Genomic DNA, 14,954 nt, shown 5'->3' on the forward strand with positions numbered 1-14,954 from the left:
TTATTATTATTATTATTATTATTATTACTTTAATGAGTTAAATATTTCCAAAAGCCTTTTTTCTCTCAGTGGTTTTTTTATAACTTCTGGTGGAGCGTTAAAGTGATGAATTATCCCAGTTTAATGGAGAATAGTCTAAGATCTATGGTTTTTGAGAGATGATATTAATTGTATTTGTCTGAACAATGTTTCTGTAAAGCCTGTTTTAAATGATATTGAAGTTTTACCTTTGCCTGTTGTTTCTAGCCCTCTGTTTTCTGTCTTTGGTTTAAACCTCAAGGGCCTAGAGGCTTTCTCCGATGTCTAATTCTTTGTGCCTTGAGCTCCTTCCTGTTTGGGTGGCACGTCCATGAAAAAGCCATACTCCTCGCAGTTCTCCCAATGAGGTAAGCATGTAGCTCAGCTGGCATTTCTGGCATATTTCACAATTGACCCTCTTGTTTTCTATTTGATCTGTTCCTTCTAGACCTGTTCAGTGGGATGGGCAAAGGCAAAGATGTACAGGAACAGATTTATACTAGGACAGGACAGGGACGCTTAACTTGGGATCCCTGGACCTGTGAAATTGCATGTATAGTTCTGCACTTTTTTTGTTAAGGGGTACTTTAGTGATTAAGAACCATGGCGCCAGGCTATTAGATCTGGATATTGAATGGCAGCATAGTATAGAAAAGTGTGGGCTTTGGTGTCATCACATCTGAGGAAATAAGGTTCCATAGTTGTTGTTGTTTCTTCTTCTTCTTCTTCTTCTTCTTCTTCTTCTTCTTCTTCTTCTTCTTTTTTAAGATTGTATTTATTTATTCAGGAGAGACACAGAGAGGGAGAGAGAGAGGCAGAGACACAGGCAGAGGGAGAAGCGGGTTCCATGCAGGGAGCCTGACGTGGGACTCTATTCCAGGTCTCCAGGATCAGGCCCTGGGCCAAAGGTGGTGCTAAACTGCTGAGCCACCCAGGCTGCCCTCCACAGTTTCTTCTTAAGTATTGTTAGTCAAAGTAAGGATTGAGTCCATTGTGGAATAAAATCTAACTTGTATAGCACTTCGCATTTTGCAGAACTCTTCTTGGGGTATTGGTAGGGGTTGTTTTGCTTTTTACATGTTTTTTTCTTTTTGAGCCTCACAACAACCTTTAACGTAATTAGGATAAATGGATATCATCCTGTCTTAACATCTACAGAAACTGGGGCTCAGAGAGTTTCAGTGACTTAATCCAAAGCCATACAACTACCAAGTAGCACAGCTAGGACTTAAACCAGATGTTATGATGCTGATTCCTATCATCTTTTCACTGTACCATGCTTGAAAAAAATTAAGTGCAATAGTATCCATTTTTGTATAAAATTAAAATTAAAACCAGATAGATATAGATAGATAGATAGATAGATAGATAGTAATAGAATTAGCCTTTTTTTCTTGAGGTTTTTCTTAAATCCTGAGAGAAATTATTTAAGGTTTGAAGGAACCTTAAGCAAATTTGTCACATCAGTATATGGCTTCTTTAGATTCATTCAGCAATTTGGAGTTTCCAAAATAAGAAATAGAGCAAAAGTTCTGTCTTTAGTTAGAATTCATACCAAGCATCATCAGGCACATTAAACATTAAACTACCAAGTTCTGTTTCCCTGGCTATCACCACTAGGCAGCTCCCAATCCCACAACATCCCTTTCTCTGGAGAAGGCAGTTCTTCAGGGAAGCAGGACTCTTTTTGACTACTCCCGGTCTATGTGGTACATTCTTTTATGAGCTGCTAAATTTCCCCACTAAATTAATATTCTCAATTGAATTGTACTTGTAGCAAAGATCAGTATGCTATCTTATGCTTAAGCCAGTTCTAGAAATAATAATAATTGCAGTTTATTCAAGCTCTCTCAGTGTAAGTTTCAGTTGTTACTTTAAGGAATTATTATAAGAATTTTTATTTTTAGCCTTCTGTCTGTGGGAAAAGCAGGAGATGCTTCAATTTTTCTGATTCTGACCACAACAGGACATTATTCCCTCTTCCCTCTGCTCTTCACTGCACCAGGTAAACAGCTTTTCTTTTTTCTTTTTAAGAGAAAGAGATTTGATTGCCATGCCCTATGCCCTTTTCATCAGGGCCTAGAGATCAATACTGAGTTAAACAACCTTAAAATCTCTTGGAAGGAAAGAGTTCATCCACTGTCTTAAATAAAACTCCTAATTTGTCCCTAATCCTCATTATCTTTAGGTGTTACAAAAATGCACAGTTAAGCTGAAAAAGCATTGCTAACACTATATAGCTGCATCAGTGTGTTTATATTGCCTTAAGTATCACAAATCTTTTTCTTATCAATTGGATTATCATCTGTATTTTTTTTATTCTTTTAACAGAACTTCCCATTAAAATTTTACTCATGTTACTGTTTACCATCTATAGTATTTCCTCACTGAAGACTCTATTCAGGTAATCCAAAAGAGTACATTTAAAATTATGTTTGCTCTTGTGAAATGTTTATTGCCAAATGGTCAGCTAAGCCTTTTAAGAATATTTTTTACGTTACGACAGTAATAGAACATTTACGAATTGGCAAATTTTTTTTAAGGGAGAAATTACCCATAATCCTGTCATTCTGACATAACAACATAGTTCATGTCTTTATTTTTAGGGAGTATTTGAGAAGGGACTAAATTAAAACCTTATATGAAAAAATTGGAATGTAAAATATGAATTCTGAGTAAAACCACATAAATATAGATGCATAAAGCTAAAATATATATAAAAATTCTTGCCATAGAATTATGGGTGGAATTTCTTCTCTTTTAAACTTAATATAACATTATCTGTATAATTTTTTTTAAGATTTTATTTATTATCTGAGGGATGCCCGGGTGGCTTAGCAGTTGAACATCTGCTTTTGGCTCAGAGGGTTATCCTGGGATCCAGGATCCAGTCCCGCATTGGGCTCCTTGTGGAAAGCCTGGTTCTTCCTCTGCCTGTGTCTCTGCCTCTCTCTCGAATAAATAAATAAAATCTTTAAATTTTTTTTAATTAAAAAAATTTTTATTATTTTAGAGAGAAACCGTGTACATGAGCAAGGAATGGGGTAGAAGGGCAGGGAGAGAATCCCAGACTGACTCCCCCCCGATGCAGGGCTCGATCCCATGACCCTGAGATCATGACTGGAATGGAAACCAAGAGTCAGAGCTTAACCGACTGAGCCTCCCAGGCACCTCTGTATAATTTTTTATTAAAGTTTCCCTGTGATTCATATCTAATTGTATCCACGAGCCTTTTTTACTTAATTATATTAAAACTCAGATATAACCATGGGACCTAGCAATTTGACTCTGAGGTATATACCCAAAAAGAACTGAAGACAGGGACTCGAACAGATCCGTGTACACCAGTGCTCATTGCAGCATTATCCACAGTAGCCGAAAGGTGGAAACAACTCAAGTGTCTATCAGCCAGAGAATGGATAAAGAGAATGTGATGTGTACATGCAGTAGAATACTGGCCACCTGGAGAGGGGAATGAAGCACTGACACATTAGAACATGGATGAACCCTGAAAAACTTAGGCTAAGTGAGCTAAGCCAGACTCAAAAGGACAAAGATTGTATAAAATATCCAAAATAGGCAAATTCATAGAGACAAAGTAAATTAGAAGGTACAGAGTAGGGATGGGGGAAGAGGAATGTGGAATGGATTATTGCTTAATATTTCCAGAGTTCTTTTGGGGTGATAAAAATGTTTTAAAAATGGGTAGTGGTGATTGTAGCAGCATTGTCAGTATACTCAATGGTACTGAAATTCACACTTAAAAATGGTTAAATAGCAAATTATGTTATTTTACCAAAACAAACATTTTAAAAACCATCAATTATGTATCATTTACCATATCTTACTCCATTATCACAGCATCTAGCTGCCTTTCCGCTTTCAGACACATAGCTGATTCTCCTGGCAGCTTCAGCCAGGGGACAGTGTAGGTAGATAACAATTGGGTGAATTTGGATTGTTTGAGATAATGCAATGGCGTATCATTATCAATTTTTTCTAAATGTGGAATTTAATGCACTCTTTTGACTATGGCTTTGACTGTTCCTCAGGTCAGGACAGTGCAGATGGGAAGCTTTAGCTGAGGAATGTTTGCTAAACCAGAATGATTCATTTAAAATAGACTTTTCTCCTTTTTTCTTCAGAAAAGAAAAGACTCTTTTTAATTGGATGGAAACTTTCTACCTTCTCGGCCTGGCACCTCTGGAAATCTTCTGTGAATTTGTATTCCCTTTCACCTCCTGGAAGCTGAAGTACCCCTTTATCCCTTTGTTACTGACCTCAGTGTATTGTGCAGTGGGCATCACATATGCTTGGTTCAGACTGTATGTTTCAGTATTGACTGACCCTCCTGTCGGCAAGACAAAGAAACAATGAATAAAGGAACTGCTGGGATGTATTCCAAGCAATTATTTCATGGGAAATTAATCAGAACTTGAAGAAAGTTGCTGGTGGCATGAGCCATTCATTTCATTTGTTCTGTTTGGAGGACCATTCTTCTAAACTTGGCCTTGCCCAGCCTAGCAACCTGATTGTCACCATGGTGAGAAGCCACTTGTCCTCCAAAAGCAATAAAACACATTTGAAACAAATCTCGCCTTGCCCTGTTAAAATTGTCTGAGATTGCGAGGCTCCCGTGCTTGCTTAAGCAGGAAGCAGGAAGTCTACCAACAGTATGATTATTTGTAGCCTGTGATGGCCATTGTCATTATAAAGCATAATTAAAATCATGTGCGAAGGGAAATATAAATAAAATGCCTTTTTGTATTTCTGAACAAAAATGTTTTGGATCATTACCAACTCCTACTCTTTTCCTATTGGCGTGCACACAAGCAGATGGTGTACTGTCCCCACTCTATACACCTTGTTCCAGGAGATTTTTTTTTTTTTCATTGAAATTACACAATGACAATATTCACAAAGCCAAGGAGGGGGAATATTTAATGAACTGGTTTGGCCTGTCAGCAGAAGATGTAAACCACATCTACGCTTGCATTGAGTTTGGGACATCTTGTACAGTTCATTTATTCTAACAGCAAGTTCTACAGTTTTGATAAGGTTGCCACTTCTTAAACTTTCCTCATGTGAACAAATTTAAGTGGTTTTTGCAGCCTGGCCTTCCATAAGTGAACTTTACGGAAGTACTCTTTCTATCCAGGACCACAGTCTGCCGAATATCTGCTGCACATTCAGATTCAGCCAACATTTTTCTGGCCAACACCAGGACCTTTCACACATTGTATTTACTCATCTCCTAAAAAGATCAGAGCCCAAAGTCAGTGGCATCCTGGGGTGCTAATCTAGCTATTTCATCCCTTAAATTCACTTCCTGAGACTTCTTTTCAACTTCATTGCAGAAATAAAAATGGGAATTTTGCCAACGGGAGAGAAGCATAGCCCCTCTGGCCTATTTCTTACCACAGTCCCCTTTGTACTTTGGGTTCCAGCTGTCCTAACAACTGAAAATTGCCAGAGTGCCATGCTATTTTGTACCTCTGCTTTCTTTCATTCGTTCTGCTGCTTCTCTCTCGGTTGGCCAGCTTTTCCACCCTGTCATCTGATTGTAAGGACTTCAAGATCAAACTTACCCGCTACCATATCTGTGAATATACAAGTAGTAAAGTGTAGTGATTAAGAGTAGGGGCCCTAGAGTCACACAGCCTGATTTGTTTTGTTTTGTTTTAAGATTTTATTTATTCATTCATGAGAGGCACAGAGAGAGAGAGAGAGAGGCAGAGACACAGGCAGAGGGAAAAGCAGGCTCCATGCAAGGAGCCCGATGTGGGACTCGATCCTAGGAGTCCAGGATCACACGCTGAGCCGAAGGCAGACACTTAACCGTTGTACCACCCAGGCGTCCCACACAGCCTGATTTAAAATCCTGCCTCCCAAAAAAATAAAATAAAAAATAAAATCCTGCCTCCCTTTTCTATCTGTAGCCAAGCTTTTTGTTGTTTTTTAAGATTTTATTTACTGAGAGACAGAGAGAGGCAGAGACACAGGCAAGAGGGAGAAGCAGGCTCCATGCAGGGAGCCTGATGGCGGGACTCAATCCTGGGTCTCCTGGATCAGGCCCTGGGCTGAAGGCAGGTGCTAAACCACTGAGCCACCCAGGGATCCCTGAGCCTCTCTGTCCTTGTCTCTAAATTGATCACAAAAAAACTTAAAACCCTGCCTGACACATGAACATTCAATAAATATCACTTGATATTTTTATGAATCCTTTCCCTCTCCCTCCTGTCCTCCTCTCCCAGAATTGAGTACCCTCACCATGTGTGCTCCCATGCTGTGGAGTCTCCTTCTACCATTAACTTGTTTATCCGTTCCCCAGGAGACACTAGCAGTTTGAGAGCAGAAACCATACATGTCCTAATAGCCTCAGTTTTTGGCACAGTTGAATGAATGAAACATAGCAGATAGGTCACGATTAAAATCTAAGTGTTTACTAATACCAATACTCAATGTAGTTCACATCTTGGCCAACTGGTGTGCAAGCCAAAAAAATTAGAAGTTGAATTTGAACCCTTTTGAGGACCATTTGAATGGTAAATGGTTCTCCAACATTTCATTTTCAGGCTGTAGGTGTCCTTAGGTCTAAAATGAGTCTCCTGTAGACAGCAAATAGATGGTCTTGCTTATTTATCCAGTCCGAAACCCTGTGTCTTTTGATGGGATCATTTAGCCCATTCACGTTCAGAGTAACTATTGAAAGATATGAATTTAGTGTCATTGTAATACCTATTCAGTCCCCGTTTTTGTGGATTATTTCTTTGGGCTTCCTCTTTCTTTTACAGAGTCCCCCTTAATATTTCTTGCAGAGCTGGTTTGGTGATCACATATTCTTTCATCTCCACAAGGCTAAATTTAATTGTACTTTGTACATTATTCTGTGAGGTCAGAACTGGAAGAGCTTATCTGGTGCAGAAACTTCCAGAATGTTCTGCAGAGCCTGGAATGTTCTTGAAAGTTGTCTTAGAGCCTCTGGGCCCTGTCCCATCTTCTACCAAAGTAAATATGCTTTGATCTATGTCATATATTGGGCTTCACATAAATTTATGTTTAACCAAAGAGTTCAAAGTCCAAATATATTCTCTTTAAAGCAATTTAACCTCTTATGTTATCAAGAGGGAAATGGCTCCAGAGTCAGAAATAGCTTGTTGGTGCCAACCAGACTAGAACCCAGACCTCTGCATACGTCCCATGACTTTCCCAAATCCTATAGATTGTATTCACATATTTAGACTTTGTGAGATGTGGAGGGTTTTCAACAACAAATTCCTAGGTTCCAGCAGTTGCTAAATAACGTAAGGGAGTTTTAAAAAAATATTTTTTTATTCATTCATGAGAGGATGTTTTTTGGAGTTTAAAAAAAATATTTTATTTTGGGAGTTTTAAAAAAAATGGGGGGGGAGTTTTAAAAAATTATTTTATTTATTCATTCATGAGAGACAGAGAGGCAGAGGGAGAAGCAGGCTCCTCAGGGGGAGCCTGATGTGGGACTCAATCCCAGGACCCCGAGATCACAACCTGATCCAAGGGCAGATGCCCAACCACTGAGGCACCCAGGTGCCCCAAGGTATTGTTTCAAAATGTTCTGAAATCTAGAATTAAGCAATGTCAGGAACAAGCTAATGTTAGCTATCAAAATTTAAATAAAATGTATAAATAACTCATTTTCCCCTGCTGTTTATATGCAGTGTGCCAAGATTTAACAACATAAAGGAAAAGTAAGGTGGGAGAGACTTGGTATTCTTGGTATGCTTGCTCACCTCCAGTGAGAGGGGTGGAGCCAGAACTGGAAGGGAGTGACCAGGAAGATGCACTGCCTTTCCAGCCTGAAACTGGTATGCCTTTCCTTGTTAATGACTTCCACCTGAAAGCTGCTCTGTGTCAGAGAACTGGCCCCCTACATATAGTCCATGTGGCTGTTTGCAGTTAATGGGACAGAAAATCATTCCAATAAAATACGGCCTTTGGAAAAGATGTTTTACTCAAGTAGTTTGAGAAAATTACATTTCCAGCATGATTGTGGCAAAAAAAGCAAATCTTTGACCCCTTTATCCCCTTTCTTGTGTTCCAAAAAAACAGGCTACTATGCTAATGGCAGCTGAAATTAGAACGAACTTAAAAACCTCAAAAATTTGTATCAATACAGTCATTAGTATCTCACCATCAAGTTCCATATTCAGCATTCTGAGAGGATATAGAAAGGTCAATAAGGGATCCCTGGGTGGCACAGCGGTTTGGCGCCTGCCTTTGGCCCAGGGCGCGATCCTGGAGACCCAGGATCGAATCCCACGTCGGGCTCCCGGTGCATGGAGCCTGCTTCTCCCTCTGCCTGTGTCTCTGCCTCTCTCTCTCTCTCTGTGACTATCATAAATAAATAAAAAATTAAAAAAAAAAGAAAGGTCAATAAATGTACCAATTTTTTGTTTTTGTCTCAGGAGTCAGAAACAAAAACAATATGCTAGTACATATAAACAACTATGAAAGGGACAGGACTCAAAGTATACCTGTGTAGAGAGAATCACAGAACTTTAGAAGCCTAGAAAGGCTCTCAGAAGATCACTCCAAGGTGCATTCATTTTTTACAGTTTTCCTGACAGAATAAATAAGTAGTGTGGTGGTGTTCACCACTTCATAAAACAGCCCCTCCCATGTTTCTTAAGGCATTTAATGCTAAGGTCTCTCACAGGCTGCATCAAGGTGTCACTTGGAGCTGTGTTTTCATCCCAAGGTTTGCCTGGGGACAAAATGTGGGACAGATGTGCTTTCCTGCTCACACAGTTGGCAGAATGCAGTTCACTGTGAGTTGTAGAACCAATGCCCTCAGGTTCTTGCTATTGGGTGGAGGCTATCCTCAGTCCCCTGCCATGTATGCCTTTCCATGGGGTAACTCACAACAGAGCAGCAGGCTTGCATCAAAGTATGCAAGAGAAAAAAAAAAAAAAGTATGCAAGAAAGAGAGTCTGCTAGCAAGACAAATGTACATTATCTTACATGATGTAATCATGGAAGTGACATCCAGTCACCTTTGCCCCATTCTGTATATTGGAAGGCAATCACGTCCCACCCACACCGAAGGGGAGGGGATTACAGTTGGCATGAGTACCAGGAGGCAGAGATAATTGGGGGCCATTTTAGAATCTGTCCATTAAGGTATCCATTGTATAACTGGACCATAATTTATTTAACAAGTTTCCTCTTAATGGACCTTTTAGTTGTTTCCAGTATATTTGCTAGTATAAATACTGCAATAAATATTGATATTCATTCTGCACATGTGCTAGGGCTGCACATGTGATAGGATTAAATTTCTAGAAGTAGTTTCTAGGTTGAAAGCTATGTGCATTTAAAATTTGATTGAATATTTGTTTCTGCCAAATTAGTCATAAAAAGCATGCCAGAAAAAAAAAAAAAAAAGAAAGAAAAGAAAGCATGCCGGTCTGGCTCAATTGGTAGAGCATGTGACTCTTGATCTCAGGATCATGAGTTCAAACCCCATGTTGGACAGAGTTAACTTAAAAAAAAAGAAAGGAATTAAGAAAGAAAGATGAGAAAAGAAGGAAAGAAAATGAATTGTACCAGTTCATGTTCCACAGGCAATGCATGAGGATGGCAGTTTCCCCCACAAACCTGCTAACTTCGTGTATCACCAATCTTTTACATCTTTACCAATAATGTCTGAGTCAGGATCCCTGGGTGGCGCAGCTGTTTAGCGCCTGCCTTTGGCCCAGGGCGCGATCCTGGAGACCCGGGATCGAATCCCACGTCGGGCTCCCGGTGCATGGAGCTTGCTTCTCCCTCTGCCTATGTCTCTGCCTCTCTCTCTCTCTCTGTGACTATCATAAGTAAATTAAAAAAAAAATTAAAAAAAAAATAAAACACACTGTAAAAAAAAAAATAATGTGAGTCATTTTCATTTACAGTTCTCTTACTGGAGTGATTAGAATATTTTGTATTTTCTCTTCTGAAAACTATATTCTTTGCCACTTTTTCTATTAGTTTTTTTAATGTTTTCTTATTAACTACTAGGTTTATATATATATATATTTTTTTTTTTTAACTCATTGCACTTTGTGAAGAATTATCTGGGTACAAGACTATGGTGGTGGCAGTGTGAGGAGAAGCAGATGGGCTTGGAGTTGGAATTGACAGAGGTTGGAAATGGAAATGGATTCAATGTAGGGCTTGAGGGTAAAGACAGGCCCCTATGACCTCTGTATTTTGGGTGTTGCATCTGGATAGTTGGTGGCACCATTTGCTGAGATGGGGAAAATGCAAGAAGCAGGAAGATGGGAAGGTGGTACATGGGCTTTGTTTTGGAAACTGTGAAAAGAAAAACTAGAAACTTGGTTTGGAAAGATTTTTTTTTTTTTTTTAAGATTTTATTTATTTATTTGAGAGACTGAGAGCAAGAGAGAGAGAGAGCATGAGCAGGGGGAGGGGCAGAGAGAGAGGGAAGGGGAGACCAGATTCTCCGCTGAGAAGGGAGCCCACTGTGGGACTCCATCCCCATCCCAGAACCCTGGGATTATGACCTGAGCTAAAGGCAGACGCTTAATCAACTGAGCCACCAGGCACCCAGGAAAAGTTTTTTTTTACAACACAAAACAATACATAAAAAAGGTTAGATTGATAAATTTTACTACATCAGAATTTTAACTGTGACTTCTGTGTAATAGACAGCCTTATTTTTTTTTAATTTTATTTATTTATGATAGTCACATAGAGAGAGAGAGAGAGAGAGAGGCAGAGACATAGGCAGAGGGAGAAGCAGGCTCCATGCACCAGGAGCCTGACGTGGGATTCGATCCGGGGTCTCCAGGATCGCGCCCTGGGCCAAAGGCTGGCGCCAAACCGCTGCGCCACCCACGGATCCCATAGACAGCCTTATAAACAAAGTTAAAACACAAACAACAGGGATGCCTGGGTGGCTTAGCATTTGAGCTTCTGCCTTCAGCTCAGGGCATGATCCCGGGATCCAGGATCCGGGATCAAGTCCCACATTGGACTCCTTGCAGGGAGCCTGTTTCTCCCTTTGCCTGTACCTCAGCCTCTCTGTCTCTCATGAATAAATAAATAAAATCTTGAAAAAAAAAAAAAAAAAGGATGAACAACAGATTAGGGGAGAGTATTTTATAATATATAAAACAAAGGGGGCAGCCTGGGTGGCTCAGCGGTTTAGCGCCGCCTTCGGCCCAGGTCTTGATCCTGGAGACCCGGGATCAAGTCCCATGTCAGGCTCCCTGCATGGAGCCTGCTTCTCCCTCTGCCTGTGTCTCTGCCTGCCTGCCTCTCTCTCTCTCTCTCTCTCTCTTTCTCACTGTTTCTCATTAATAAATAAAATCTTAAAAATATAAAAAATAATTTAAAAAATTAAAAAAAAAAAAAAGGATTCATATTACCTCAAACAAGAGGTTTCTACAAATCAGTTTTAAAAAGATAGCTCGGGCAGCCCTGGTGGCTCAGCGGTTTGGCGCAGCCTGCAGCCCAGGGTGTGATCCTGGAGATCCGGGATGGGGTCCCACATCGGGCTCCCTGCATGGAGCCTGCTTCTCCCTCTGCCTGTGTTTCTGCCTCTCACTCTCTGTCATTAATAAATAAATAAAATATTAAAAAAAAATAAAAATAAAAAGATAGCTCTAGGGATCCCTTGGTGGCTCAGCAGTTTAGCGCCTGCCTTTGGCCCATGGCGCGATCCTGGAGTCCCAGGATCAAGTCCCGCGTCAGGCTCCCTGCGTGGAGCCTGCTTCTCCCTCCTCCTGTGTCTCTGCCTCTCTCTCTCTCTCTCTCTCTCTATGTCTGTCATGGATAAATAAATAAATCTTTAAAAAAAATTAAAAAAAAATTAAAAGATAGCTCTAAAGAAAATAAGCAAAGTATATGACTAGGCAACCAAACAGCAGGAAACCGAATTGGAACCCAAATGGAAAATAACTATTTTCACTTGATAATAGAGAAATGCAAATTATTTTTTTTAAGATTTTATTTATTCATGAGAGACACAGTGAGAGGCAGAGACAAGCAGAGGGAGAAGCAGGCTCCATGCAGGGAGCCCAATGCAGGACTTGATCCCAAGACTCCAGGATCATGCCCTGAGCTGAAGGCAGACACTTAACCACTGAGTCACCCAGGCATCCCTTGTTCCTTTTTTTTTTTTTTAAAGATTGTATTTATTTATTCATGATAGACACACACACAGAGAGGCAGAGGGAGAAGCAGGCTCCATGCAGGGAGCCCAATGTGGGACTCGATCCCGGGACTCCAGGATCATGCCTGGACTGAAGGCAGGCGCCAAACCGCTGAGCCACCCAGGGATCCACTCCCTTGTTCCTTATACTTGAAAATTTGTTTTAAATTTTTTCAGTGTGAATAAGACTTATTTTTGGACATACTTAATTTGAGATGTTTGTTAGATATCTTGACAGAGATTCAAAGCAAGAGAAGAGATGTATCGTTTGAGCTCAGAAAAGAGTTTGGGCTAGAGTAATAAATCTTGGAGTCATCAGTATATACATGATAATGAAGGCCAATGGAGTAGATATGTCACCTAGGGAAAGAGAATAGTAGTAAAGAGAAGAGGACCCAGGACAAGTCTTAAGGAAATCTAACATTTGCAAGCTGAGAAGAAAAAGAGGAGGCATTAAAGTAAACTGATAAACTGAAGCCAGTGAAGCAAGAGAAAAATTAGGAGTGCATAGTGTCCTGGAAGCTAAAGAGAGTGTTCATTGAAAGGATGGAAAAGAGATTGTGTCTAATGCTGCTAAGACGTTGAGTAAAGTTGTTACCAATGGGTGTGGTAACATGGAGGTCACTGGTATTCTGGTTAGGGTAACGTAATTGAAAGTGAGAACAGAAAGACTTGTCATGGACAATGTTTCTCAGACAAGACACACAATCACAATGGGGGAAAATGAATAAACCTGAACAAAAGCAGTAAATTTCATTCGTGTTGAGAGTATCTTTGGAATTACTAGAGATCAGGGCAGCCTGGGTGGCTCAGCGGTTTGACACCGCCTTCAGCCCCGGGCGTGATCCTGGAGACCCAGGATGGAGTCCTACGTCAGGCTCCCTGCATGGGGCCTGCTTCTCCTTCTGCCTGTGTCTGTGCCTCTCTCTCTCTGTCTGTGTCTCTCATGAATAAATAAACAAAATCTTTAAAAAACAAAACAAAACAAAAAAAAAGAAAGGAATTATTAGAGATCACCCAGTTAAAAAAAAAAAAGGTGATACAAAAGAAAAATAAGTAAAAGATAACAGTCAACTAATTCACAGAAGAGGAAACTGGAACAGTCAATAAATATGAAAAAATATTCAACTTTACTGATAATCAAGGTACAGCAAAAGAGTAATGATACTGCATTTCTACCAGTAGTTTGGCAAAATCAAAGTTTGGCAATGGCAGCAGGCAAGGGTTGCCAAGGATGTGGGGAAACAACAGAATCAAGTAAGAAACTATTGAAACTAATAGGAGTTTAACAAGATGCTGGACATAAGAGCAATATCCTAATTAACAATTTTAAAAGGTAATAAAATATATGTGATCATTCCCAACAGCAACAGAAACTATATATACCTAAAGACAAACTAAAAAAAAATGTGTAATAATTTTATGGAGAAAATTATGTTTTAATGAGGGATGTATCCCTCATTAAGGAAAACTTGAGGGGTGCCTAGATGGCTCAGTTGGTTAAGCATCCACCTTTGGCTCAGGTCATGATCCTGGGGGTCTTGGGATCTAGCTCTGCATCAGGCACCCTGCTCAGTGGGGAGTCTGCTTCTCTGACCCTAACCCCTGCTCATGCTCATGCTCACTCTCTCCCAAATGAATAAATTGCAAATCTTAAAAAAAAAAGAAAAGAAAACTTGGATAAATGGAGAAATATTTACAGTGTCCATGCATGAGAAGGCTCAGCAATTTTTTTTTAAAGATTTTATTTATTCATTTGAGAGAGAGAGTCCACACAAGGAGAGGGGTGAGCAGTGGAAGAGAGAAGGGGACAAGCAGTCTCCACGTGGAGCATGGAGCCCATCAGGGGGCTCGATCTGACCACCCTAACATCATAACTTGAGCCGAAATCAAGAGTCCAATGCTTTTTTTAAAAAAAATATTTTTATTTATTTATTCATGAGAGACACACAGAGAGAAAGGCAGAGACACAGGCTGAGGGAGAAGCAGGCTCCATGCAGGGAGCCTGACGCGAAACTTGATCCTGGGACTCCAGGATCAGGCTCTGGGCTAAAGGCGGCGCTAAACCCCTGGGCCATCCAGGCTGCCCAAGAGTCCAACGCTTAACCAACTGAGCCACCCAGGTGCCCCTCAGCATTTAAAATACATTGATCCTGAGACACCTGGGTGGCTCATTCGGTTAAGTGTCTGCCTTCAGCTCAGGTAATGATCTCAAGGTCCTGAGATCCGGCCCTGTGGGGTTCCCTGCTCCCCAGGAAGCCCGCTTCTCCGTCTCCCTTTGCCTGCTGCCCTGCCTGTTTGTGTGCACGCTCTCTCTCTGTCAGATAAATAAATAAAATAAATAAAAATCTTAAAATATATATATATATTGGGGCACCTGGGTGGCTCAGTGGTTGAGCGTCTACCTTTGGCTCAGGTCATGATCCCTTTGGCTCAGGTCATGATCCCTCGGTCCTAGGATTGAGTCCTGCATCGGGCTCCCTGCAGGAGCCTGCTTCTTCCTCTGCCTGTATCTCTGCCTCTCTCTCTCTGTCACTCGTGAATTAATAAATAAAATCTTTAAAAAAATAAAAAATAAAATAAAATACATTGATTCTCCTCACATTAGTTGATAAATTCATTACAGTTCCAACCAGTATCCCCAATGAGATTTTTCCAGGGAATCTGACAAGGTGATTTTAAAATCATGAGGAATAATAGAGTTGTGCAAATAATAACAATAACTGCTAACATTTATTGTGAG

At 40.3% G+C, this 14,954-nt stretch overlaps 1 protein-coding gene and 1 long non-coding RNA gene across 5 annotated transcripts in view; one reads left to right on the forward strand and one right to left on the reverse strand.

Annotated features, from left to right (window-relative positions):
* The window catches only part of ALG8 (ALG8 alpha-1,3-glucosyltransferase), a 27,012-nt gene extending 22,402 nt beyond the window's left edge, over nt 1-4,610 (forward strand). For 2 of the 4 annotated variants that reach the window (XM_038568498.1, XM_038568501.1), the window contains exons 10-13: nt 247-386; nt 1,926-2,023; nt 2,350-2,422; nt 4,164-4,610. In XM_038568498.1, the coding sequence (XP_038424426.1) occupies nt 247-386; nt 1,926-2,023; nt 2,350-2,422; nt 4,164-4,395 (543 nt within the window). In that variant the 3' untranslated portion in view covers nt 4,396-4,610. The remainder of the gene's footprint in view (nt 1-246; nt 387-1,925; nt 2,024-2,349; nt 2,423-4,163) is intronic. The other 2 variants (XM_038568500.1, XM_038568499.1) reach the window with 2 other exon arrangements.
* LOC111091520 overlaps nt 2,943-14,954 on the reverse strand; it is a 20,269-nt gene continuing 8,257 nt past the window's right edge. The window contains exon 3 of the long non-coding RNA XR_005375620.1: nt 2,943-5,618. This is a non-coding gene — a long non-coding RNA (uncharacterized LOC111091520). The remainder of the gene's footprint in view (nt 5,619-14,954) is intronic.

Source organism: Canis lupus, chromosome 21 (genome assembly GCF_011100685.1).
Source record: "Canis lupus familiaris isolate Mischka breed German Shepherd chromosome 21, alternate assembly UU_Cfam_GSD_1.0, whole genome shotgun sequence".
NCBI classification, from domain to species: domain Eukaryota; kingdom Metazoa; phylum Chordata; class Mammalia; order Carnivora; family Canidae; genus Canis; species Canis lupus.